This window comes from Zootoca vivipara, chromosome 17 (assembly GCF_963506605.1).
Source record: "Zootoca vivipara chromosome 17, rZooViv1.1, whole genome shotgun sequence".
Taxonomy (NCBI): domain Eukaryota; kingdom Metazoa; phylum Chordata; class Lepidosauria; order Squamata; family Lacertidae; genus Zootoca; species Zootoca vivipara.
The window spans coordinates 41,242,817-41,267,484 of NC_083292.1; the positions used below are offsets into that span (position 1 = coordinate 41,242,817).

Genomic DNA, 24,668 nt, shown 5'->3' on the forward strand with positions numbered 1-24,668 from the left:
AATGGGTGATTGGCTGATAGGAGTGGTAAACCTGTTGACGACTGTTAACAACTGCAATTGGTCTTACAGGAAAAAGCAATGGGTGAGATGGCTAGAAATAGCTTTATCATGTATAATGAGATAAGAATCCTATGTCTCTGTTCATACCAGGTGGCTCCATGGTTTTAAGCTTGCTAATGAGTTGCAATTCAGCAACTTCTCTTTCCAGTCTATTTCTGAAATTCTTTTGTAATAAGACAGCTACTTTGAGATATTGTATAGAATGTCCTGGGAGATTGAAGTGTTCTCCTACTGGTTTCTCTGTCTTGTGATTCCTGATGTCAGATTTGTGTCCATTTATCCTTTGGCGTAGGGTTTGGCCTGTTTGTCCGATATAGAAAGCTGTAGGGCACTGGGCGTTCCTGGACTCCAACCGCCACCGTCCCCAGCAGCCAGCATGGCACATGTGGTCAGGGAGGGGGGCTGGTGTGGGGAGTCCCGCAACATCCCCAAACCCAGTAGGGCGAGGATTGGAGCCCCGCTCCCCAGCACTGAGCCGCAGACTAAGCCCACGATCTAGACACTGTTCTCCGTAGCCAAATGCAGGGGGGCCTCCAAATGCCACAGGCAGGCAAGCTAAGACTTAGGGGCCTGTCTGTGGCTGAACCTCATTCTATGGCGCTCCATCCTTCCAGCCTCCAAACCTTTAGGGAATATGCCACCCTTCCGATGTCTCTGGACTCCTGCTCCCAGCTGCCAACATGGCAAATGCTTTCAGAGTGTTGCAGCAAATGTTTTTTTTAATAAAAAAAATCTCTGCTGACTTTTGTGTGGAAATAAAACTCTTCGATCCCAAATTTGTTTTGCAAAGCTTTACTTAACAAGACTTAAGTTTCAAATATTACAAAAACAACAAAAGATACATGGTCTTAGTTACAGAAATTTATTCTTACATATGCTGGTCGTAGCGTAAGGCACAGCTGGTAATTCTATCTCCCTTTTTGTCCTTTAATTTAATTTCTACATACATACAAAGAATACATTTAAATAAATTATGAAATTAAAATTATACATGAAAAAAGCTTACAAAAATACAAGGTAGAAAAAGAAATGAGAAAGAACAAAGCAGCGCACAGAAACGCCGTTTACCTTCCCGCTGGAGTGGTACCTATTTATCTACTTGCACTTTGACGTACTTTCAAACTGCTAGGTTGGCAAGAGCTGGGACTGAGCAACGGGAACTCACCCTGTTGCGGGGCTTCGAACCGCCGACCTTCCGATCAGCAAGCCCTAGCCTCAGTGGTTTAGACCACAGCGCCACCCACGTCCCCGTATTTTGTTCCTACTGGCATCCTCAGTTGGCATCTGTCTTGAGAGACACCGGTGTGCCCCTCGAGGGGCATTGGTAGCCTCTGCATTGGTAGCACCAAAGCCTCCCTGGGGCACAAGCCTGGGCAATGTGCATGGAGGTCCTGGGCTTCCCAGAAGACAAGACCCCAAAGGAAAGCAGAGCACCAGCTTGGCTGCAGGAGTTTGGGGAAGGAGACGTACAAGGCACCCTCCAACTGCCTTAGGGACTCCACAATGGATTTGTGTAGGGTTTACTCCTGAGCCTTTTTGTGTAGGGTTTGTAACGCGTATTATTTTACATACAGGTAGGTAGCCGTGTTGGTCTGAGTCGAAGCAAAATAAAAAAATTCCTTCAGTAGCACCTTAAAGACCAACTAAGTTTATATTTTGGTATGAGCTTTCGTGTGCATGCACACTTCTTCAGATACACTAGAAACAGAAGTGTCAGACCCTATATATATACAGAGGGTGGTGGGGGTGGGTGGGAATGGGAGATGGGCTGATGGGAGTGGTAAACCTGTAGATGGGTGTTAATGGCTGCTGATGGCTGCAATTAGTCCTGGGCTGAGGTGCTAAAGAAAGCTTGATCATGCATAATGAGATAAGAATCCGATATCTCTATTCATCCCAGGTGCTTCCATGGTTTTAAGCTTGGTAATGATTTCCAATTCAGCAACTTCCCTTTCCAGTCTGTTCCTGAAATTTCTCTGTAATAAAACAGCTGCTTTGAGATCTTGTATAGAATGTCCTGGGAGATCGAAGTGTTCTCCTACTGGTTTTTCAGTCTTATGGTTCCTGATGTCAGATTTATGTCCATTTATCCTTTGGCGTAGGGTTTGGCCTGTTTGTCCAATATAGAGAGCTGAAGGGCACCGTTGGCATTTGATGGCATACACAATGTTAGAAGATGAGCAATTAAATAGTCCTGAGATGGTATGTTGGATGTTGTTGGGGCCAGTAATGATGTTGTCCAGGTGTATGTGGCAGCAAAGTTGGCATCTGGGTTTATTGCAGGCTCTGGTACCAGTGTCCATGTTAAGTCTGGTGGTTGTATTATTGTGGGTGAGGAGTTGTTTAAGATTGGGTGGCTGTCTGTAGGCAATGAAAGGTCTTCCTCCCAGAGCTTGAGAAAGGGAGCTGTCATTGTCCAGGAGAGGCTGTAGATCTCTGATGATGCGTTGTACTGTTTTAACTTGGGAGCTGTATGTGATGACTAGTGGTGTTCTGTTATTTTCTTTTTTGGGTCTGTCTTGCAGCAGGTTCTCCCTAGGTATCAGTCTGGCTCTGTTGATCTGTTGTTTAACTTCATCAGGTGGATATTTTAGTTCTAAAAAGGTTTGCTGTAGATCTCTTAGGTGAGATTCTCTGTCTGTAGAGTTGGAACAGATACGGTTGTAACGTAGGGCCTGGCTGTATACGATGGATTGTTTGGTATGTTTGGGATGGTAGCTAGAAGCATGTAGATATGTTTGTCGGTCAGTTGGTTTTCTGTATAAGGTGGTGTCTATACGTCCATCCTGTATTTTTACAGTAGTGTCCAGAAAATGTATTTCTTGCATAGATTGGTTCATTGTTAGGTTGATGGTGGGGTGAAAGTCATTGAATGTCTGGTGGAAGGTTTCCAGGGTCTGTTGTCCATGTGTCCAGACCCTGGAAACCTTCCACCAGACATTCAATGACTTTCACCCCACCATCAACCTAACAATGAACCAATCTATGCAAGAAATACATTTTCTGGACACTACTGTAAAAATACAGGATGGACGTATAGACACCACCTTATACAGAAAACCAACTGACCGACAAACATATCTACATGCTTCTAGCTACCATCCCAAACATACCAAACAATCCATCGTATACAGCCAGGCCCTACGTTACAACCGTATCTGTTCCAACTCTACAGACAGAGAATCTCACCTAAGAGATCTACAGCAAACCTTTTTAGAACTAAAATATCCACCTGATGAAGTTAAACAACAGATCAACAGAGCCAGACTGATACCTAGGGAGAACCTGCTGCAAGACAGACCCAAAAAAGAAAATAACAGAACACCACTAGTCATCACATACAGCTCCCAAGTTAAAACAGTACAACGCATCATCAGAGATCTACAGCCTCTCCTGGACAATGACAGCTCCCTTTCTCAAGCTCTGGGAGGAAGACCTTTCATTGCCTACAGACAGCCACCCAATCTTAAACAACTCCTCACCCACAATAATACAACCACCAGACTTAACATGGACACTGGTACCAGAGCCTGCAATAAACCCAGATGCCAACTTTGCTGCCACATACACCTGGACAACATCATTACTGGCCCCAACAACATCCAACATACCATCTCAGGACTATTTAATTGCTCATCTTCTAACATTGTGTATGCCATCAAATGCCAACGGTGCCCTTCAGCTCTCTATATTGGACAAACAGGCCAAACCCTACGCCAAAGGATAAATGGACATAAATCTGACATCAGGAACCATAAGACTGAAAAACCAGTAGGAGAACACTTCGATCTCCCAGGACATTCTATACAAGATCTCAAAGCAGCTGTTTTATTACAGAGAAATTTCAGGAACAGACTGGAAAGGGAAGTTGCTGAATTGGAAATCATTACCAAGCTTAAAACCATGGAAGCACCTGGGATGAATAGAGATATCGGATTCTTATCTCATTATGCATGATCAAGCTTTCTTTAGCACCTCAGCCCAGGACTAATTGCAGCCATCAGCAGCCATTAACACCCATCTACAGGTTTACCACTCCCATCAGCCCATCTCCCATTCCCACCCACCCCCACCACCCTCTGTATATATATAGGGTCTGACACTTCTGTTTCTAGTGTATCTGAAGAAGTGTGCATGCACACGAAAGCTCATACCAAAATATAAACTTAGTTGGTCTTTAAGGTGCTACTGAAGGAATTTTTTTATATTATTTTACACTTCTTAAGCAGAAAATATACAATGGAGTCACAAATGATAACATTCAATCAATACAACATGAACAAAATTAGAGAAAGTAGTCAATCAGTATCACAGAGGCAAACAAGCCTTTCAACTTCCCTCTACAGCATGTGTAGAAACCGCCTTCTTGACTGCTGGACCCATTCTTGGTCTGGCCCGCTCAGTTTGCCGGAGCCTGTCTTTGCATGCAGGGCAAGTTCTAAATCACAGAGGGTTTGAGACCCATCGGCTCCCCTCACCTGGTTTTAGCAAGCCAGTTGAAGTTGTATGTAAACACTCTCAAACTCTATCCAGGAGCTTGGGACTAAGCCATTGGGGTTAACCCACCCCCTACCTTTGCAATGAAAAAACACTAAGCCTTACCAAGTCCTGTGATCAGTTTTTAAAATACAGCCCTTTTTCACAGTACTGTAACTGGAATACAATCCAATTACAATTATTCACCAGTTTATGTAACGTTAAATAATTCCATCCCGATAAGTGCTGGTAGGATCAAACAACATTTTGCAGCTGCCAAGGTGTTCCAGCAAAGGGTGTCCCGGTTTTTAAGGCTAAATTGTTTTTCTAGGCTTCTGAACACATAGCAAAGGTAAGCCAGGAGTTATTCACTTACATAGGTATAATCTAAAAAGAAATACAGTAAAGTGCACGGAAGCATGTTCATCTCAGTTACGGAAATGTTTTAAGACTTTTTCATATCCATTTTAACCTCTCTGGGTAGATTACAAGATGTCACATCATCCAGAGGGCTCAGTTACCCATATACCTAATTTTTTAATCAGTGTTTCCTTGGAGATGCCACATTTGTTGTATACAGTACAGTGGTACCTTGGTTTACGAACTTGATCAGTTCCGGAAGTCTGTTCTTAAACCAAAGCGTTCTTAAGCCAAGGCATGCTTTCCCAAAGCAGTGGGGGACTCCATTTATAAATGGAACACACTCAACAGGAAGCGGAACAGTGTTCTTATTCCAAGGCCAAAGTTCACAAACCAAAACACCTACTTCCGGGTTTGCAGTGTTCTTAATCCAAGTTGTTCATAAAATAAACTGTTCTTAAACCAAGGTACCACTGTATTCATCAGCCATTCTGATGAATTTTACATCCAGAAACCCCAAGAAATTTCAGTGGTGGTACTAATATTTCTGGCTCTTTCAATATTAGATTTACATCACCTGTATAGAGGCTAATTTTTAATTGATTTGGACTATATTTTAAAGCAGTGCAAATTATTATTATTCCCCAGAAGAAATAGAAATATTAAAACAATTCAAAGCTGTACAGTCCATAAACAGGAATAAAAGACATTGAAAACTACACACTATTTGAACTTCACAGCTTTTTCTTTAAAAGGTCTATCAGAAATTTCTCCTATTTTAAATCCAAAGATCTCACTAAAATTGCTACAAGGACAGGCACTTCATATCCAGAGTAATACCACAAAGATAAAAAGAATACAGCTCAGTATAAAATATGCAAATACTATATCTAATATAATGCTTTAAAAAATACTGCCACGTGTGTAAACTTTGTATATTACTTCAATAAATATGGGGTGTTTTTTTCAGCCAGAACATGCCAGAACTCAGTTCTGATACCTCTCAGGTGGGTGCCATGGCCATTCTAAGAGAACGTGAGAGGCGTTCCAGCAACTCTTTTCCTAGAAAAACAGCACTGCCTATCACCATTATAAAGACTGAGTTTTCCTTAGACTCATTAGACTTATAATGCAAACAGTGCATTATAAGTGTCACTCTTCAACAAAACCATCAAAACTATATCCTAGCCTACCCACCGGAAGTCCTTCAGGAAGACCAAGAATGCCATAGTGATAAAAGTGCTGTAGTTAAAAATAAAATAAAAACACATTCAAATGTCAGAGAAGAAAATGGCAGCATATTGCACATAACATCAGACAGGAGGTCCATTGCATCTCACAATGCAGGGATAGGCAACCTAACCTAAGGCCCGGGGGTCGGATCCGGCCCAATCGCCTTCTCAATCCGGCCGGCGGATGGTCTGGGAATCGGTGTGTTTTTGCATGAGTAGAACATGTGCCTTTATTTAAAATGCATCTCTGAGTTATTTGTAGTGACTAGGAATTTGTTCATTTTTTTTTCCAAAATATAGTGCGGCCCCCCACAAGGTCTGAGGGACGGTGGACCGGCCCACGGCCGAAAAAGGTTGCTGACCCCTGCCACAAGGTATTCCGCATGGCAGCTGCTGAAAAGATTCTAGAAGAACCGTAAGGCAGATCAGGAAACCTTCCATATGACTGGATGATCCCCCAACCCGCAATCAGTGCTTGGACCTAGTCTAGGGATTCCCAAGCAAATCAATGTGAAAATGTGATGAACCAAATGTGAGCTTATAAGAAGAGGAAATGAAGCAATACCAAAACCGAATTAATACGATTCACACTGATCCACTTAACAGGACCTCACAGAAGAGTATTTTGGAATCTTCTGTGGATTTGTGCTTGAAGACAGGAGATGGCGCTATCCATCACATTCAATATTCACATTGAACTTTAATTTTTAGTTGTTCCATTGACTCTTTGTATTGTACAGTGGTACCTCAGTTTACAAACTGAATCCGTTCCAGAAGTCCTTTCTTAAACCAAAACCGTTCTTAAACCGAAACGCGCTTTCCCTAATGAAGCCTCCCGCCGCCGGTGCCCTTCCACCGTTTGGATTCCCTTCTTATACCAAGGTAAAGTTCTCAAACCAAGACACTTATTCCTGGTTTTGCGGAGTTTGTAAACCAAATCGTTCTTAAACCGGACTGTTATTAAACCGAGGTACCACTATATTCTGCATTGCAATTTGAATTATATTCAACACAGATTGCAATGCAACAAAATGCATTATAAGTAATAAGGGGAGTAATAAAAATAGAATTTAAAACAGTCCGTGGCACAGTAAGAGGTCTGCCAAGACCCATCAGCTATTTTCAAGTGGTCCGTTCAGAGGGAGGGTAGAGTCACTGATTTCGTCTGGCTCCGAACGGCGACATTTTGCATAGCCATTCTGAAGAGAGGCACTTTCCAAAGTTACCACTTTGGGTGTGGAATTTCTGTGGCAGAAAACCTGCAGGGAAAAGAAGAATCAGGGCTGTCAATTATGTTGGAGGTGAGGATCCTTGGATGTGACTTAAGAGGCTCTAGTGTGCTGGGGCTGGCACCAGCTCCTAAAACAGAATTGAGCCCACCTAAACCCTGGCGCTGGAAATCCTTAAGCCTCAGGCACTTCTGGAATCAGCATTCAGACCTCCTGAAAATAACCCAGGAATATTCACTACTGGGTTTAAATGTGCAAACCTGGAAACTTATGGGTTGTTTATCAGCCAAGTGCCTCCCATTTTAGCAGGCAAAACAATGAACATTCCTCCTTCACACACACACTTCTTTTTAAATGCAGTTTTGTAAAGAGGATTCAAACCTTTGCAGAGTTCCAACCTTACGCGGAAATACTTGAGAGAAAGCACTAGAGGAGGATTAATAACGGGTGACACTCAATTGTGTCTATCCACATCTTGGCCTTTGGCCTTGCAGATGTAAAAACTGTGGCGTGCAAAATGGAACACATCATTCTGAGGAACTGGCCAGATTCTGCCTCTCAGGATAAACAAAGAGGAAGGGAAAACAATAAGTGGCAACCCAAACTCAGATGAAGGGGCAGAAGAAGAACACACACACATTCCTACCTTTTGAAATTTGGTGTTTAATGCTTCCCTCTTGCACCAAAGTACAATGAGAAAGACAGCAGCCAGGATCCCAATAATAATAATCAGTATTATGTACCAGGGTAGATCTGCACCTGCAATAATAAGCAAAAATTCTCCCTTGAGGGCGACTGCAACAACAACAACAACAACAACAACAACAGAGGGCATCAGAAAAGATTGTGAACTGATTTCAGCTTTTCTCCATGCAGAATTAGAGTTGGGCTGTCACAGAACCTTAATCTGCTTTTTTAGCTGAGCAAATGCAGTACATACCACACAGCTGCCTGGACTGCTGAACACTCCATCCCAATTTTGCAGTTTGGGAATATTGGAAGCCAAAGTCCAGTTTTCAGGGAACCAACTTAATGGCTCATTACTCAAAATGAATAGAGTGCTTTAAGGGGTATGCATCATTTCATTTGGACTTAGTTAATACACTCTCGGAGTAGGAGACATAATAGAATGGTAGAATTGGAAGGGAGCCCCAGGGCTCATCTAGTCCAACCCCCAGCAATTCAGGAATCCCAGCTCAAGAATCCCTGACAATCGGCCATCCAAATGGTTACAAACCTTGCAGTACTGCTTCTCTGGTGGGGGAGACCTTCTTTGCTTGATCTGAGGTGGCTCCAGTAGTGATGCCAGAGATATCGTCGTCACTCCCTGTAGGGAATGTAGTGAGAGTGGAAGAGGGAGAAGTGAGGCGAATACTAAAGGAGGTAAATATGGACCTGATGGAGTAGCTGGCAGGGTGCTGAGAGACTGCTCAGACCAGCTGGCAGGAATCTTTACGAAGAATTTTAATCAGTCTCTAGCCCAAGCCACTGTTCCATCCTGTCTGAAATCCACTACCATTATACCCCTGCCAAAAAAAATCAAAAATAGGCAGGCTGAATGACTTTCGCCCTGTGACACTGACACCTGTTGTAGTGCAAGAGGGATTCTGGGAAAAGCTTAACTTTGGGTCCCTGTTCTGTTCAGCTTGGAGAGAGAAGCCAAGGTTAGTATTTTGGGAAGGTGCCTGGTTTTCGTGTCTGGCGCTCCTTTAAGATAAGCTTTTCTCCTCTTCCCTTAGTTGCCTTGGATCTGGGAAGGTAGGGAGTGACCCAAACTCCTCGGATGGTTGTTAATCAGCTGTTGCCCAGCTGCAGTGAAAAGTTGACAAGTGATTTATGGTTTTGGTCTTTAATCATTGGTCCCCTGGGAGGGTTAAGGGAATCCTGAGTGGATCATTACCAGAATCCCACGAGGGGGGATTAGTATAACTAGCTGGCATCTAAGATGCTGATTAGAGTCTGTTGGTGGACCAGAGGAACACTTTGCTGTCGTTGGGAAATCCATCGGTGGTCTGCCAAGGATTCAGTTATGCCTTGTGGGAGGACAAGGATTTGAGATGAAGTGCTTTGATTTATATGGAGTCAAATTCTTTCTGTTGTGAGTATTAGTTTAGATATATTAAATCATGTTTTTATTTTCTCGTTTGTGACTATTAAAAGAATGGTGCACCTCTTTTAAGTGGTACTTTTATCCAATAAAATTTTGGTTTATATTTCTGTGCGGTTAATTGCTCTTGGAAAGTGAAGCTGAGTTCAGTGTCTAACCAATTCGGTCCCTACAAGGAAAATTTTGGGTGATAAAGGGCGGCACGTCAGAGTGAGCCTACAGTGTGTAACCTGAGTAAGGGTAGAAGTTAATCTCCCAACACCAACACTTCTACTGGGTTATACGGAGCGGGAGTGGTGGCAGCCTCCTTGGGTTCCTGTTTGCCAAAAGATATAGTTGGTCACCTCTGTGTTCTCCAAGTCTGCCGGGAGTGGGGAAGTTGATGATTACAGAGGGGCCTCTTATCACTACACCCGTCATAATGAAATGCTTTGAAACTGGTGCAGAATCACATTATATCATGTTTGCCAGTGGGACATGACCCTTACCAGTTTGCATATAAGGGGAAGAGATTCACAGAGGATGCTGTGGCAATGGTACTACATGCTGTCCTGACTCATCTGGAGAAACAAGGGAACTATGCGAGACTGTTATTTGTAGACTTTAGTTTTAATACTATTCTTCCGCATAGACAGGTGCCCAAACTATTAGACCTAGGACTTATGCAGGTGGATATTAGATTTTCTATCAAACCATTCCCAACAGGTCAGGATGGGTTCTCACGTCTCTGCGGATCTCAGTATGAACACGGGGACGCCACAGAGGTGTGTGCTGAGCCCGCTTCTATATACGCTATACGTGCTCCCAAGTACCCTAGCAACAAGATCATTAAGTTTGCAGACGATACAATGGTGGTTGGTCTAATTACGGCTGGAGAGGGGGAGGTGGCCTATAGGAAGGAAGTTGAGCAGTTGGCGGAGTGGTGCAGGGAAAACAATCTATTCCTTAATTTAAAGAAAACAAGAGAGATTATTGTGGACTTTAGGAAATGCAAATTGAATATTCAACCACCTAACCTCGAGGGGAAGTGTGTGGAACAGGTCTCGGTGTTACAAATGTTATTTTAAACATCCTTTTCATTTCATTATATATAATTTCCCAGTAAGCCCTAAGCTTACTACAAGACCACCACTTAATTGCTCAGTTCTAAATGTGTTTTGAGGTATGTTAACTGTCAGTTGTAACTAGTTTGTTTTTATTATTTTGGGCCACAAAAATAGCTGCAATGTAAGAACATCAGAAGCACCCTTCAGCAGGATCGGACCAAAGGGGGCCCATCTAGTCCAACAGCCTGCTCTCATGGTGGCCAACCAGGTGCCCACAAGCAGGACCTGACATACAGCAGCAAACTCTCTCCACCTAGGATTTCTGGCAACTGGGACTCAGAAGCTCACAGCAGCAATGCTTCTGAATACCCTGTTGCTGGAAACCACTGGAGAGGAAAGGGCTCTTGTGTTTGAATCCCGCTTTCTGTTTTCGCATGGGCATCTAGGTTGGCCAGGGTGAGGAGAGGATGCTGGACTAGGTAGGCCATGGGCCTGATCCAACAGAGTTCTTCTTGGCTTCTTATGTTCCATGCTCAGTTCCACCAGCAACAGAGAAGGATATTAGAAGAATTGCTTACCATGGACAGTGAGGTTGAACGAGTATGTTGGATACACATCTCCAATAAATCTCACATGAGCATTGTAGAGCCCACTATCCTCCATTTTTAGGTCATTGATCCTCAGGGTGGTCTCATTGACCATTTCGATCCGCTGTTCAAACTGGCCACAGGCCTTAATACATTTCAATATTCCATTGCTTATTTCAGCAATCTGATAACCAGTATTATTTCCCGTTTGGGAGTAGAAATCCCATTTTATTTTGTCCACTGTTTTTCCTGGGGGAATGTCGATAGGAAGCAAAACCGAACTCCCCCGGAGCTCATTCCATGCTGGGAGTCCAGTTCCTGATAAGAAAAGAAAAGGAAGGAAGGAAGGAAATAAGGCCATATTCCTCAAACTTGGGTCTCCAGTTTTTGGACTACAAAGACTACAGTTTCCATCATCCTTGACCATTGGTCCTGCTAGCTAGGGATGGTGGGAATTGTAGTCCAAAAACAGCTGGAGACCCAAGTTTGGGAAAAACTGAAAAAGGAAATCAAAGTGGAAAATGTGAGCTATCCGTGTAGCAATGCCCACAGGTGGCCCTGATAATAAGCAGGGCTTATTAAACCAAATGACTGCCTCTGAAATATGTTTGGATCATGGGAAGCTCCCTTATCCCATGTCTGACCTTTTGGCTCAGCTAGCTCAGTACTGTCTACACTGACTGGCAGCAGCTCACCCAGATTTCAGGCAGTGAGTCTTTCCCAGCCCTACCTGGAGTTGTTGCCAGGGATTGATCCTAGGAACGCCTGTTATTACATTTTAATTTATTACCTGTCCTTCAGCCTAAGGTCTCAGAGCAAGTCACAATAATTTAAAATGCAACGGTAACGAGAGTTGTAAAACGTATACTTGCAAAAAATACAATCACCCAAAATAACATTGAATAAAAATCATAGAACCATAGAAATGAACGGTAGTCCAAATTCCTGCAATGCAGGAATATCAACTCAAGCAACTCAGACCCTTCACTGTCTTGGTCGCTCTCCCCTGCGCACCTTCCAGCTTGCCAATTTTCTTCTTAAATTGTGGTGCCCTTGAATTGGACACAGTATTCCAGGTGTGCTCTGACCAAGACAGAATAGAGTGGTATTATAACTTCCCTTGATTTGGTATATTTAGTATTGTTTTGTGTACAGACTGGCAGAACTTCTCAAGGCTTTTGATAGGGGTCATTCCCTACCCTGCCCGGCAATGGCATCAGACCTGAGCTACAGACCTTCTATTGCAATTGGATGACTTACCAGGAGTCCAAAAAGAATAGGCGACTATTCCAAAGAGAAGTGAAAACTTGAATCCTCTGCCATCCATGCTTGGCCTATCAGAAGGCCAGTCCTAGGCACACGATTTTGGTCTCTGCAGATTGCAACTTGGGAGTCTGGCTCACAGATTCACGTCTTCAGTCCCTCTAGGAGCAAGCACCTGTCCTAAAAAAGAAGAGACCCTAAATGTAGGGGGTGTAGATCTCTCTCCATTTCAGGTTCCCCCAGGAAAGCCCCCAGTCACCTCTCCCTGTTCACCAAGTCTCCCTGGAATTCAGTCTGGAGAATACTGGTACATATTTCCTCTAATGCCAACTGTATGGAGGATGGCTAAAGTCGCTCCATAACACGCACTCTGCACATGCTCAAAGGGACTGTACCTGTCCCATGGCTTAACCCCAACACGGGGAACATGTCCTGGCCCCACCAAAGGCTACATTCATTCTGGTTCATTTTGTTGTTCTCCCATATATATTCCCCACAATGCATCTCAAGGAACCATAGCTGCCAAGTATCCCGTATCCGCCGGGAAAACCCCTTTTTTCTTACCGTTTCCCGGCGGTCTCCCGTTTAGGTTAAAATCCCGGTATTGTCCCTTAAATCGGCTTCGGCCCGGCGGCCATTTTTCTGCTGCCGCTTTGCCCTTCTATGGGCACCAGAAAATGGCGGCGCCGGCGCCGGAAGTCGCTTCCACGCATGACCGGAAGTTGCGTGACGCGACTTCCGGTGGTGATTTGCCCTTCTATGGGCACCAGAAATGGCGGCGCCGGCGGCGGAAGTCGCTTTTACGTGTTTCCGGTCATGCGCAGAAGCGACTTCCGGCGCTGGTGCCGCCATTTTCTGGTGCCCATAGAAGGGCGAAGCGCCACCGGAAGTCGCGTCACGCAACTTCCGGTCATGCGCGCGCTGCCGATCCCAGATCTTTAGGTCCCGGATCTTTAGGTCTACCTCCCAGATCTTTAGGTCTACCTCCAAGGGCCTTTTGGCAGTTCCCTCGCTGCGAGAATCAAAGCTACAGGGAACCAGGCAGAGGGCCTTCTCAGTGGTGGCACCTGCCCTGTGGAATGCCCTCCCACCAGATGTCAAAGAGAAAAACAACCACCAGACTTTCGGAAGACATCTGAAGGCAGCCCTGTTTAGGGAAACTTTTAATGCTGATGGACTACTGTATTTTAATATTCTGTTGGAAGCCACCCAGAGTAGCTGGGGAAACCCAGCCAGATGGGCGGGGTATAAATAAATTATTATTATGATTATTATTATTATTAGCAATGCATCTCTGGGTTATTTGTGGGACATAGGAATTCGTTCATTCCCCCCCCCCCAAAAAAATATAGTCTGGCCCCCCACAAGGTCTGAGGGACAGTGGACCGGCCCCCTGCCGAAGAAGTTTGCTGACCCGGAGCGTTGGAATGCACTGTATTTACAATGCTGCAAAGGGAAGCTCGCTTTAAGCAAGAAGTTCCACTCTTGTCAAAAGCTGCAGAGAAGGCTGGAATTTTTCCATTTCAATGAGCTGAGCTACCTGATGATGACTGCAGAAACTGTCGAAACAAAAAATAAAAAAAATTCCTCCCAGTAGCACCTTAGAGACCAACTAAGTTTGTCATTGGTATGAGCTTTCGTGTGCATACACACTGAGGGGGGGGGGGGGGGAGAGAGAGAGAGAGAGAGAGAGAAGAGGAGACCAACCAGGAACAGGGGAAGAAACGTCACACGTGGGGTGATGTAAATGATCCTGGAAAACATCCAAGAATGGATTGGAGCTGATGCAATGAGAGGGAAACCCCCCAGCAGAAACACAAGAAGACCCCTCTGCCCTCCGGCATATAGCTCTCTTGCCTAGTTGCCATCGACAGCCCTCTCCTTCTCCATGAATTTGCCAAATACTCTAATAATAATAATAATAATAATAATAATAATAATAATAATAATAATAATAATAATTTTATTTATATCCCGCCAAGACCGGGCTCAGGGTGGCTAACACCGAATATAAATACAGTAAAAACATTAAAAGCAAAAGAAAACAAAAAGAAAACACCAATCAAACAGTTGATTAAATTTTAGAGCCATCAACTGCAAGAGGGAGCTCCCTAGTTTAAGTCTGAGCTGCGTCCAGAAGGATAATGTCCTTAATTTTTCCCCAACGTTCAGGTTCACCGGATTCCTCCCCCCCCCCCGGCAGTTCTCGTGTCAGGAGAGAGGGAGGAAAACTTCTCTGCCCCTAGAACTTCCTCAACTCCCCAAGGGGGCTCGGTCGGTAGAGTAGGACGAGACTCACCTTCTCAGGGCAAAAAGATGTCCCGCAATTACTAGGATTCCTACCAAGTCGCCTTTTCTCTCAATTGCAAAAAAAAAAAAGTTCCTTGCAAACTTGATTGGCAGCAGAGCCGCTCTGATCTGACCTTTGCGGATCGGAGACGCCCCCCCTCTCTCGCCTCTGCGGGGGAAGGAGGGAGCGAGAGGAGGAAAAGAGGGCAGGACACCCCCCTCCGCCCCAAATCTGGGTCTGGATCTGGATCTTGCTTTTGCACCGGGCCATGTGTCACGTGAAGGGAAAAGGTGGCGGGGATGAAGAGGAAGGCGGCGGTCAATGAGCCGAGCGAGCGCGCCTCTTGGCACCGGAGCCACCCCACCAATGGGAGCCTGGATGGGTTGGTTGCTAGGTGAGGTCGGAGGCAAGGCGCTCCCGGGGTGGAGCTTCACCTGCAAAGACGGGGGGGGGCGATTTCTCTATGAATGGGGAAAGAGTTCTAAAGCGCTTTTCGCCACAGAAAATGAAGAGGCCTTTCCCCGGTTCCCCACCCACCCCTTTGCACATTCGGGGCCACGGAGTTCTTTGGGGCTTTCTCCCATTGATTTTTTTAAAAAAATATTTTTCACAACTGCAAAGATTTTCATCTTTTGGAACCGGGCAACCCTCATCTAGCCCAAGTCCCTTGTCAGGGACTGGACTGAAGGGGGGCGAGAAGAGAAGAGAAGAGGAAGGCAACATGGAAGCACAGCAGAGGCTGGAAGAATGAAGGAAGGAATGGATCATTCTTGGCGCGTCAGCATCCCTCGGCCAGATCCCCAGGCCAAGGAAGCATTGGCACAGAATTTGTGGGCGGGGAGTAGGGGCGGGGCTTGCTAGAAGGACGCGCAGACTATAGACGCGCCACAAGTTAGAGCGGCCATCACGTTCTAAGGCCGCAGGTTCCGTTTCAGACCGGAAGTTGGTGTGCGGCATCGATTTACTTTCCTCACACAAAATCCCTCTCTTCTCTGCAATACTGAGGTGGTTTGTTCTCTCTCCTTCTCCCCCCCAACCTTTCGTATCTCTATGTCCGCTTCTCCTAGAAGAGAAGGGAGCCGAAGGGGCCCAATCTTAGCACAGCGGACCGACGGGGCAAATAGCGTTTGGGTCGTCCCATTCGGTTTCCGGCGGGGGGATCCCCGCGGATGGAGTGCTCTGGCGGGCGACGGAGTTGCTAGGACGACGCTTCGCTGGCGAGGGGCGGGGCCGGAGAGTTCTGACGTAGGCAAAGCCACTCGGCTGCGAGGCGGAGGCAGGCTGGCGGCCCTCTAGCGTGACAGGGGTTGCCAACAGATCCGCTCCGCCTCGGCTCCTCTGCGCTCTCTCAGAAGCCGCCTCTGCAGGGCGAGTGGTTTTGTTTTGCAGCCCATCCATTTAGAATTTGCCCGTCTGCTTTTCCTCAAACGTTTCCCTACAAGGCAGCTCAGTTTCAACAGAAAGAGACATGACCATTAAAAAGAAAACCCCCAAAATAACAAATACAATTTTCATAAGCAAAACCAATAGCCGGGCGTCATCAGCCGGGCTTCCGCCAGCCCTTATATTTACTCCTCCGTGGAGCATAAAAGCCGCTGGATCCAGCCAATGCCCCGCCTAGTCAATTCCCAAGAAACTAGGAATGAGATAGACTGCCTCTGCACCTGGAGGTTCCATGAGGACATCAGAAGAGCCTGGCTGCTGGATCAGGCCAAAGGGGGCCCATCTGGCGCAGCCTCCAGGTGGCCAGCCAGCAACTGGCATTCAGAAGCTCATCTGCCTCTGACTGTGGTGGAGGGAAAGCAGAGCCTTTGGGACTGGCGGCCATGGCTGCCTCTTGCGGCAGAAAGTTCCACATCAGCTATTCCTGGCGTGAACAATGACTTCCTTGGATTTTTCCTGACGGGATGTGTTTTTAATGCTGCTTTTAATGTGCCATTTTTTTTGTAATTATCTGTGTGTTTTTAACAGAACATGCATTGATAGATGATGATGATTTATTATTTCTACCCCGCCCATCTGGGCGGGTTCCCCCAGCCACTCTGGACGGCTTTCAACAGAACATTAAAAGCAGAATAAAATTTCAAATATTAAAAACTTCCCTAAACAGGACTGCCTTCAGATGTTTTCTAAAAGTTGGATAGTTGTTTATTTTCTTGACATTTGATGGGAGATAGATAGAGACATATATACATACATATATACGGTACATACATATACATACATACATACATACATACATAGTTTTAATCCTGTTAATGCTTTATTTTTTATTGTCATCAGCTCTTCTTATGTTATCTGTAAGCTGCCCTGAGTCAGGGGAAGAGGCAGAGTACACATTTATTTTTATTATTTATTACCTTCGCACACTCCCTTCTACCTCTTCCTCCAGCCACACCTGGTTTCCTCTCCTGCTGCTGCTGCCCATCCTCCTCCTCTCCCTCTCCTGGGAAGCAGCCACTGCCCCTCACTGAATCCACCAGGGGTCCCTCCACCTTCACTCCCTGAATGGACAGCTCCACAGGGGCCTCCCTGACTCGGCTGAGTGACCTCACGGGGTGCCGCCAGGTGGTTGACGTGAGTGCTGGCCAGGTAAGGAGGGATGGAGGAGGCATCAGGTTGCTCTTCCTTTTCGGAGTCTCGCAAAGTATACTTTATTTATCCTGTCTTGTTCCCGCCGTCCGTCCGTCCCCTTTACCCCAAGGCCTCCTCTCTCGCTTCCTGGCCTTTGGCCTGGGTCTCTCCGTCATCGCCATAGAGGGAGACCCCCGGCTGGTCACCCAGGCTGCCAAGTTCGACCAGGAGCTGGTGCAGGCGCTGAGGAAAGGGGGCCAAGCGACGAGGGCAGTTGAGAAAGTGGAACGTCAGGGTTGGGGAGGGGTTGTGGTGTGTTGCAGAGGGTCCTGGCTTCCTTAGGATGGAGGAGGCAGTCCCTCAGGTCCAAGCCAAGGCAGGCAGCTTCCTCAGGCACTTGGTGGATTCCCACATGGCAGGGGGTATGGCTAGATGACCCTTGGGGGTCCCTTCCAGCTTCTGTGAGCCACGCGCCCTCCACTTCATGCTCTCTTCTTTTCCCTCAACCTCCATGGCTCCCCCAGGCAGAATCACAGCTGAGCCTTCTATGCCTCTCCCTTGAACCCAAACTCTGGTGCGGTTCCTGCATTGCAGGGGGTTGGACTAGATGGCCCTTAGGGTCCCTTCCAACACTGCAGTTCTGTCATTCTATGGAGTGGTTTCTTGGGGGGGGGCTGTACATGAATGTATATTTAAGGAAGGGTGTCAATGACTTTGACCAGCTTTCCTTATTTTGAAGTTGAACAGTGTTGCAGGGCCAGCTCCCTGATTAAGCAGAGTGAAGAAACTGCCCCCACGGCACACCCAGCGCTCACTAGCAGATGCTCATGGACAGCAGGGGAGTGGGGGGAGGCACTCCTCCACTTGCCCCTGGGCTGCCCTCTTGCACATTCTCACCCTCTCTGGGGTGTTCCAGGGGCAAGTAGAGAAGCACACCCACTCCTGCGTCCCCCCAGAAAAAAGCACCCGTTTAAACAATACCAATTTCATATTTGCAAAGACAACATTAAATATCTAGGCACATTAATACCATGAGACTTCTCTAAATTAGTGTCATTATTAGTGACATCAACAAAATATACCATGAGGTCTCAGTGACATCGACAGATGGGAGCAGTGCTTTTTTCTGGGGAGAAACATGGGTAGGCACGCCCTTAAACATTTTGTGAATCTAAGTTTGGCCTCATTGAGGAGCAACATTTCAATATGAGTAGGAAAATGAGAGAACTCCTAAACTTTTTTTTTTATAGAAAAAAAGCACTGGATAGGAGTCATTGAACCTGACCCTGTGGAGAAAAGTCACTGCTCTTAAAATGAACATAATACCTAGACTAGTTTATATCTTAAGAGGAATTCCAATTCACATACCAAGAAAATATGTTCTCAAAATTAAACCTTTGTTTAGAAAATGCCTTTGGGGCTCTTCAGTTCCAAGATTATCTATGCAAAAAATGCAAATGCCGATGAAAGGAGGAGGATTTTGGATCCCAGACTTAGAATTGTATCACCAAGCGTATTTACTGTCAGGTGACAATTCTGGTGACCCATAACTGAAAACAACTGTCCAAATTGGGCTGCTTTAGAATATTCCTATGTAGCACCTCTAGAAAGATAGGTAGCACTTGGGTCTAAATATGTACATTAATACTCAACATTAATACTCAACAATGTACATTAATACTTGGGTCTAAATATGTACATTAATACTTTTAAAGACGGAAACCCGTCTTTAAAAATCAGGAAAGAAATGGTCGTATGGGAGAGGTGGATGAATCTGGGTATATTAACATTAGACCAGTTGATAAACGAAGAGGGTGAATTTCATACATACCATGTTTCCCCCTTTTTAAGACGTAGTCATAATATAAGACGTAGCAGGATTTTCAAGCATTTGAGAAATATAAGCCACACCCCGAAAATAAGCCATACCTAAGACGGCCCTAGATAGAGCTCCTGAGGGTGGCCAGCCTCGCTATCGCCACCTCCGCCACCCCGCACGCTCTTTGTCCCCCTGTTGTTGTTTTAGTTAGTTTAGTTTTGGGGCGCATGCCGCATTCGCAGAACGCGAGAGAGTTTTTATCTCTGCCGAAGCGGGCCCTCCCCCCACTCCCTCTTCCAAAACCCACCACCGAAACCTCCGAGCTGGGTCCGCAGCATGGTGGTAGGGGCGGAGGCGGTGGGTTTGTCAGGGGGCTGTGAAGGGAGGACACAAAGGCGGAGGGAAGCCCCCCCCCCCCGTGCTGCTGCCGGGCATGTGCGGCGCCCCAGGAAAATGGCAGAGGCGGTGTGAATCCAAGCAATGGGGGCAGCTAACAGACACGCGAGCCAGGTCGCCGGCATGCTGGGTCCTTTCCCTTCAGTGAGTGCCGGCTGGCGGCTCCCGAGCCCGAGGTTCTGCCTTCCGCTGGGGCTGCTGAGGAGCCTTGCAAGGGAGGAAAGGAGGCGAAGCCGGAGCCACCTCCCCCTCCTCCCCCTTTGCCCGGCCGAGGAGACCTGCCACCCCGCCGCCGGAATCGGCGGCTGCAGAGCGGAGCGCTCCGCAGCGCCGAGTGCTCGGAACGCCATGCAGCGGGCGGAGCGCCGAGCCAGCGGCCTGGCCTCTTCCTGGCCTGGCCGAGGAGACCTGCCGCCCCGCCGCCGGAATCGGCGGCTGCAGAGTGGAGCGCTCTGCAGCGCCGAGCGCCCGGCAGCGCTGGGCATAGCAAAGAGCCAGCGGCCTGTCGCCTCGGTGCATGGAACCTGCTGCTGCTGCAGCGCCGCACAGAGCGCCCAGCAGCACCATGCAGAGCACCCAGCAGCACCCCGAGCCCTCGGCCCGGCCCGGCCAAAGAGGCCTTAAGGTACTGTGAGGGACAGGGGATACCGGGAGGTCCCTCCCATCTTAAGTACCAGCTCATCGCCAAGCGCTGGGGAGAGCGGGGAGGGGTATGCCTCAAGCGGAGACTCAGGAAGTGGTGACCGAGGCTCAGGCAAGGTAGCAGAGCCCATGCCCAAGGTGGGACAGGAAGGGGGGAGCAAGGGGGGAAGACCGATCCCGCCGACCCCGGAATTGCGCAAGAAACGTCGTGGGAGGAGATTAGGTCTTCCCAAACTTCTTTGCTGGAAGAAAACGCGCCAACCTCCATTCGGAGGTACTGACGCCTAACTGACAACATGTATATAGATCGGTCCGAGCACTGTAAATAATCAGCACTTAATAAAAGCCTGAAAAGACAATGCTGTGAGGAGTCGTTACTCTAGAGTAGCCGCATCTGCATCTCTGACAGGTACCATAAAAACATAATTAAAAAAATAAGACATCCCCTTAAAATAAGACACCGTGTGTTTTTTTGAGGGGAAAAAGTTATAAGACGGTGTCTTTAAAAAGGGGGGAAACGGTAGTCCATCCTAAGAGACAAATACAGATTACCTACAAATGCTCAATGGCAAGATCTCCAGATAAAACACTTGCTAACCATCATCTACAGACCAGAAGCTTTTACAGCCTCAGAGACCCCAGATATATTGAAGCAGTTGATTAATTCTTACGCCAAAAAAAAAAACACCAAAATAATTCAACATATACAATTTTTTGTTATTAGCGAAACAATTTGATATACAGGTACAGAGGGAGAATTGGAATAAAGAATTAGAGATCTGAGTTTCAACCACACATTGGGAAACTGTTTTTAATGCTCTGGACTTTAAATTGTGGCTCAAATAATAATATTTAGAATATACTGGACCCCATTACGTTTGTTTTAAAAAGGGCTACCTAAGGTATCTAGCTGTTGGAAATGCAATAGGGATAATGCTTCTCTATCACGTATTTTTTCATTGTCCTATATTGAAAGATTTTTGGCTGAAGGTAACTGAACTGTACGGAACAACCTTACATTTATAGAGCAAAATATCCTCTTGAATGAGATACCCAGCACATGGAACCTTACAAAAGGAGAATACGAGTGGACTCTCTGTGCCTTTACCACAGCAAAGAGACAGATCCTGATGAAATGGAAAAACAACAATGTGGCTCCCTTCTACGATTGGATTGAAGACCTAAACAAAGTCGCAACATATGAACAACTTGCATATAAACGCAGACTTGCCATGGACAAAGTGAATGATACTTGGAATCCATTTTTACAAATACTGTAGTAGATTATAAGATCTGGTGAAGTACCATAAGAACATTGTAAAATATAAAAAGTTTTGGGTTTTTCCCCTACCCCCTTTTTCCTCATCTGCAAGGGTTCTGTTTCTTGTTTTCTTTTTCTCTCTTTTATTGACTTCTCATTATGTTTAGTGCACCCATAATGACGTACTTTTTTAATTTTAAATAAAGATTTTTTTAAAAAATCAACAGCAGCCACTGGTTCGAACAGGGGCCAGCAAGGCCCAGGATCAGGGATGGTGGCAACATCTGGGGTACAGCAACATCTGGGGTACAGGCTGTATTGTTTTTAACACTGGATTGGGAGCAGACCAGAGTGATTATTATTATCTGGAACTCTGGAGGTTCCCCGAGCCAAACCAACAGAAGCAATGTTTTTACATGCTTTTGTCAACAAAATATGCCCTTATAGAGTCCTTTGTAGGTTCTCAATCGGTAGCAGAAAATAACAGAGGCCAACCAGAGAATATTGAGAAGCAAAGCAGTTAGTAAGCCTGATCTTTATTGAACTCTAAGCCTGATCTTTATTGAACTCCTCCCAGGCAGGAGAAAGGAGAACCCAGAACAAAGGTGCACCTGCCCTTATATAGACATTTTTTAATTCCCTGCCCTGGAGCTCCATACATCACACATACATCACAGAAGGGTAGCCGTGTTGGTCTGCTGTAGTCAAAACAAAATAAAAAAAATCTGAAGAAGTGTGCATGCACACGAAAGCTCATACCAATGACAAACTTAGTTGGTCTCTAAGGTGCTACTGGAAGGATTTTTTTTATTTTGTTTCAATCACAGAAGGGGTGTAGCCTAAGCCCACCCCCCAGATACATCATACCTACATTACAGGAAAAGATGGTCTACAACAGAAATTTGAGTGTTGTTTTATCTGATAACTAGTGTATTTCAGCCCGTTCAATAACGGGCGCTAGAACATCCTGGGGTTCGGAGAAGCGCTTGTGCAGCGCTTCTCCGAACCCTGGGAACTGTCCTTGCTGTCGGCGGGAGGGGGCCAGGAACGGAGGAGAAGAAAGCGCTGCTTTCTCCTCCTCCGTTCCTCTCCCCAAGCCGCGGACAGGAAGGAGACATCCCGGGGTTCGGAGAAGCGCTTGTGCAGCGCTTCTCCGAACCCTGGGACCTTTCCTTGCTGTCGGCGGCAGGGGGACAGGAACGGAGGAGAAGAAAGCGCTGCTTTCTCCTCCTCCGTTCCTCTCCCCAAGCCGCGGACAGGAAGGAGACATCCCGGGGTTCGGAGAAGCGCTTGCGCAGCGCTTCTCCGAACCCTGGGACCAGTCCTTGCTGTCGGCGGCAGGGGGACAGGAATGGAGGAGGAGAAAGCGCTGCTTTCTCCTCCTCCGTTCCTCTCCCCAAGCCGCGGACAGGAAGGAGGCATCCCGGGGTTCGGAGAAGCGCTTGCGCAGCGCTTCTCCGAACCCTGGGACCTGTCCTTGCTGTCGGCAGCAGGGGGACAGGAATGGAGGAGAAGAAAGCGCTGCTTTCTCCTCCTTCCTTCCTCTCCTCCAGCCACCGACAGGAAGGACGCAGGACACAAACGCCTACCTCGCCGCCGCTGCTTCGCAGCCTCCCGCCGCTCCTCTCACGGGCCAGGGAGGGTTGTGAGGAGAAGGCCTCCGCCGGCCTCCACCCTCGCTTCCCTGACGTGCCCTGCAGTGAGGCGGTGTCCGGCCGGGAGCGGCGGTTGGAGGAGGAAGAGGAGGGGGGAGAGTGCGCGCGTGCAGTCTCTCCGTCCAATCCCTGTGTCCCTGGGGCACATGCGCAGTAACCCAGGGACACACGGGAAAACTGGACGCAGAGACACTTGCATATTATTATATAGGATGCCTTATCTGATTGCCTTTTCTGGTAGTCTGGCCATTCCTTTGAGATGGTAATCACTTAATTCCTGAGACAATGGAAAGGTTCCCTCATCCCCTCCCTCCTCGCAGAGAAACATTTGGTCATTTTGGGAGTCAAAATGGTTTCAGGACTGTCTTCCTGTACTGTTTCAGACATTTGGTTTATATCAGGGATGGCCAACACCCAAGAGACTGCGATCTACTCACAGAGTTAAAAACTGGCAGTGATCTACTCCCCTTTTGAGGGTTCAGGTCAAATTTTTAGGGGGGAGGAAAGCCCCGTTTTGGGAGGGGGTGAAGGGCTAAAATGTTGCAGATCTACCACAGACGTTCAGTGATCTACCGGTAGATCACGATCTACCTGTTCTGCCGTGCCTGGTTTATATATTTATGTACGTGTTTGCCTTGTACATAGAATCATAGAATCATAGAGTTGGAAGAGACCACGAGGGCCATCCAGTCCAACCCCCTGCCAAGCAGGAAACACCATCAAAGCATTCTTGACATATGCCTGTCAAGCCTCTGCTTAAAGACCTCCAAAGAAGGAGACTCCACCACACTCCTTGGTAGCAAATTCCACTGCCGAACAGCTCTTACTGTCAGGAAGTTCTTCCTAATGTTTAGGTGGAATCTTCTTTCTTGAAGTTTGAATCCATTGCTCTGTGTCCGCTTCTCTGGAGCAGCAGAAAACAATATTTCTCCCTCCTCCATATGACATCCTTTCATATATTTGAACATGGCTATCATATCACCCCTTAACCTTCTCTTCTCCAGGCTAAACATGCCGTGCTCCCTAAGCCATTCCTCATAAGGCATCATTTCCAGGCCTTTGACCATTTTGGTTGCCCTCTTCTGGACACGTTCCAGCTTGTCAGTATCCTTCTTGAACTGTGGTGCCCAGAACTGGACACAGTACTCCAGGTGAGGTCTGACCAGGGCAGAATACAGTGGTACTATTACTTCCCTTGATCTAGATGCTATACTCCTATTGATGCAGCCCAGAATTGCATTGGCTTTTTTAGCTGCTGCTAAATGTATTAACATATATGATATATCTAAGACCTTAAAATTCTTATAGCACAACCTTCATAAGTTGCTCCGCGAAGCCAGAGGCAAAGTGTTGCAGCAGAGACTTGTGGGCGATTGATTCATTTATGTATTTGGGGGGGGGGGGATTTCTGACGCGCTTCTCGCCCCAGAGTCCGGAAGAGGCTCGCCGGAAAGGGAGCCAAAACCAACTCCCGTCCCCCGGGGGGGGGGAGAAGGGTCAGAAAAGTGAGTTCGGCAGACGAGCGACTTACTTCCGCAGTTCTACCCGGGACGAAGAGGCCTTGGCTCAGGAGAAGGGCAGGCGGCACGGAAAAAGGAGGACTCCCGGGAGCTTTTGGGGTGTGGAGGCAAAGGCGACGATGGGAGGGGGGGGTTTTCGGCCGAGGGACCT

The 24,668-nt window shown here is 46.8% G+C and overlaps 1 protein-coding gene across 2 annotated transcripts; it reads right to left on the reverse strand.

Moving 5' to 3' along the window:
- Positions 1-4,186: 4,186 nt before the first annotated feature.
- LOC118076043 (uncharacterized) lies at positions 4,187-24,665 on the reverse strand. 2 transcript variants are annotated; one of them, XM_035098550.2, is made up of 6 exons: positions 24,529-24,665; positions 12,358-12,540; positions 11,089-11,415; positions 8,595-8,684; positions 8,004-8,116; positions 4,187-7,387 (listed from the first exon to the last, which is right to left on the reverse strand). In XM_035098550.2, exons 2-6 carry the CDS (start codon positions 12,422-12,424, stop codon positions 7,241-7,243), a joined length of 744 nt encoding a protein of 247 aa, XP_034954441.1. In that variant the 5' UTR covers positions 12,425-12,540; positions 24,529-24,665; the 3' UTR covers positions 4,187-7,240. The 2 variants fall into 2 exon arrangements, with proteins under 2 accessions (XP_034954441.1, XP_034954440.1); XM_035098549.2 differs by lacking the exon at positions 24,529-24,665 and adding an exon at positions 14,660-19,724.
- Positions 24,666-24,668: the final 3 nt, after the last annotated feature.

Coding starts and splice junctions, on each gene's coding strand:
- LOC118076043 (XM_035098550.2), bottom strand. CDS start 12,424: ATGGATGGCAGAGGATTCAAGTTTTCACTTCTCTTTGGAATAGTCGCC. Junction 11,416..12,357: donor CTATTCTTTTTGGACTCCTG/GTAAGTCATCCA, acceptor TTTTCTTATCAG/GAACTGGACTCCCAGCATGG. Junction 7,388..8,003: donor TAAACACCAAATTTCAAAAG/GTAGGAATGTGT, acceptor TTTTCCCTGCAG/GTTTTCTGCCACAGAAATTC.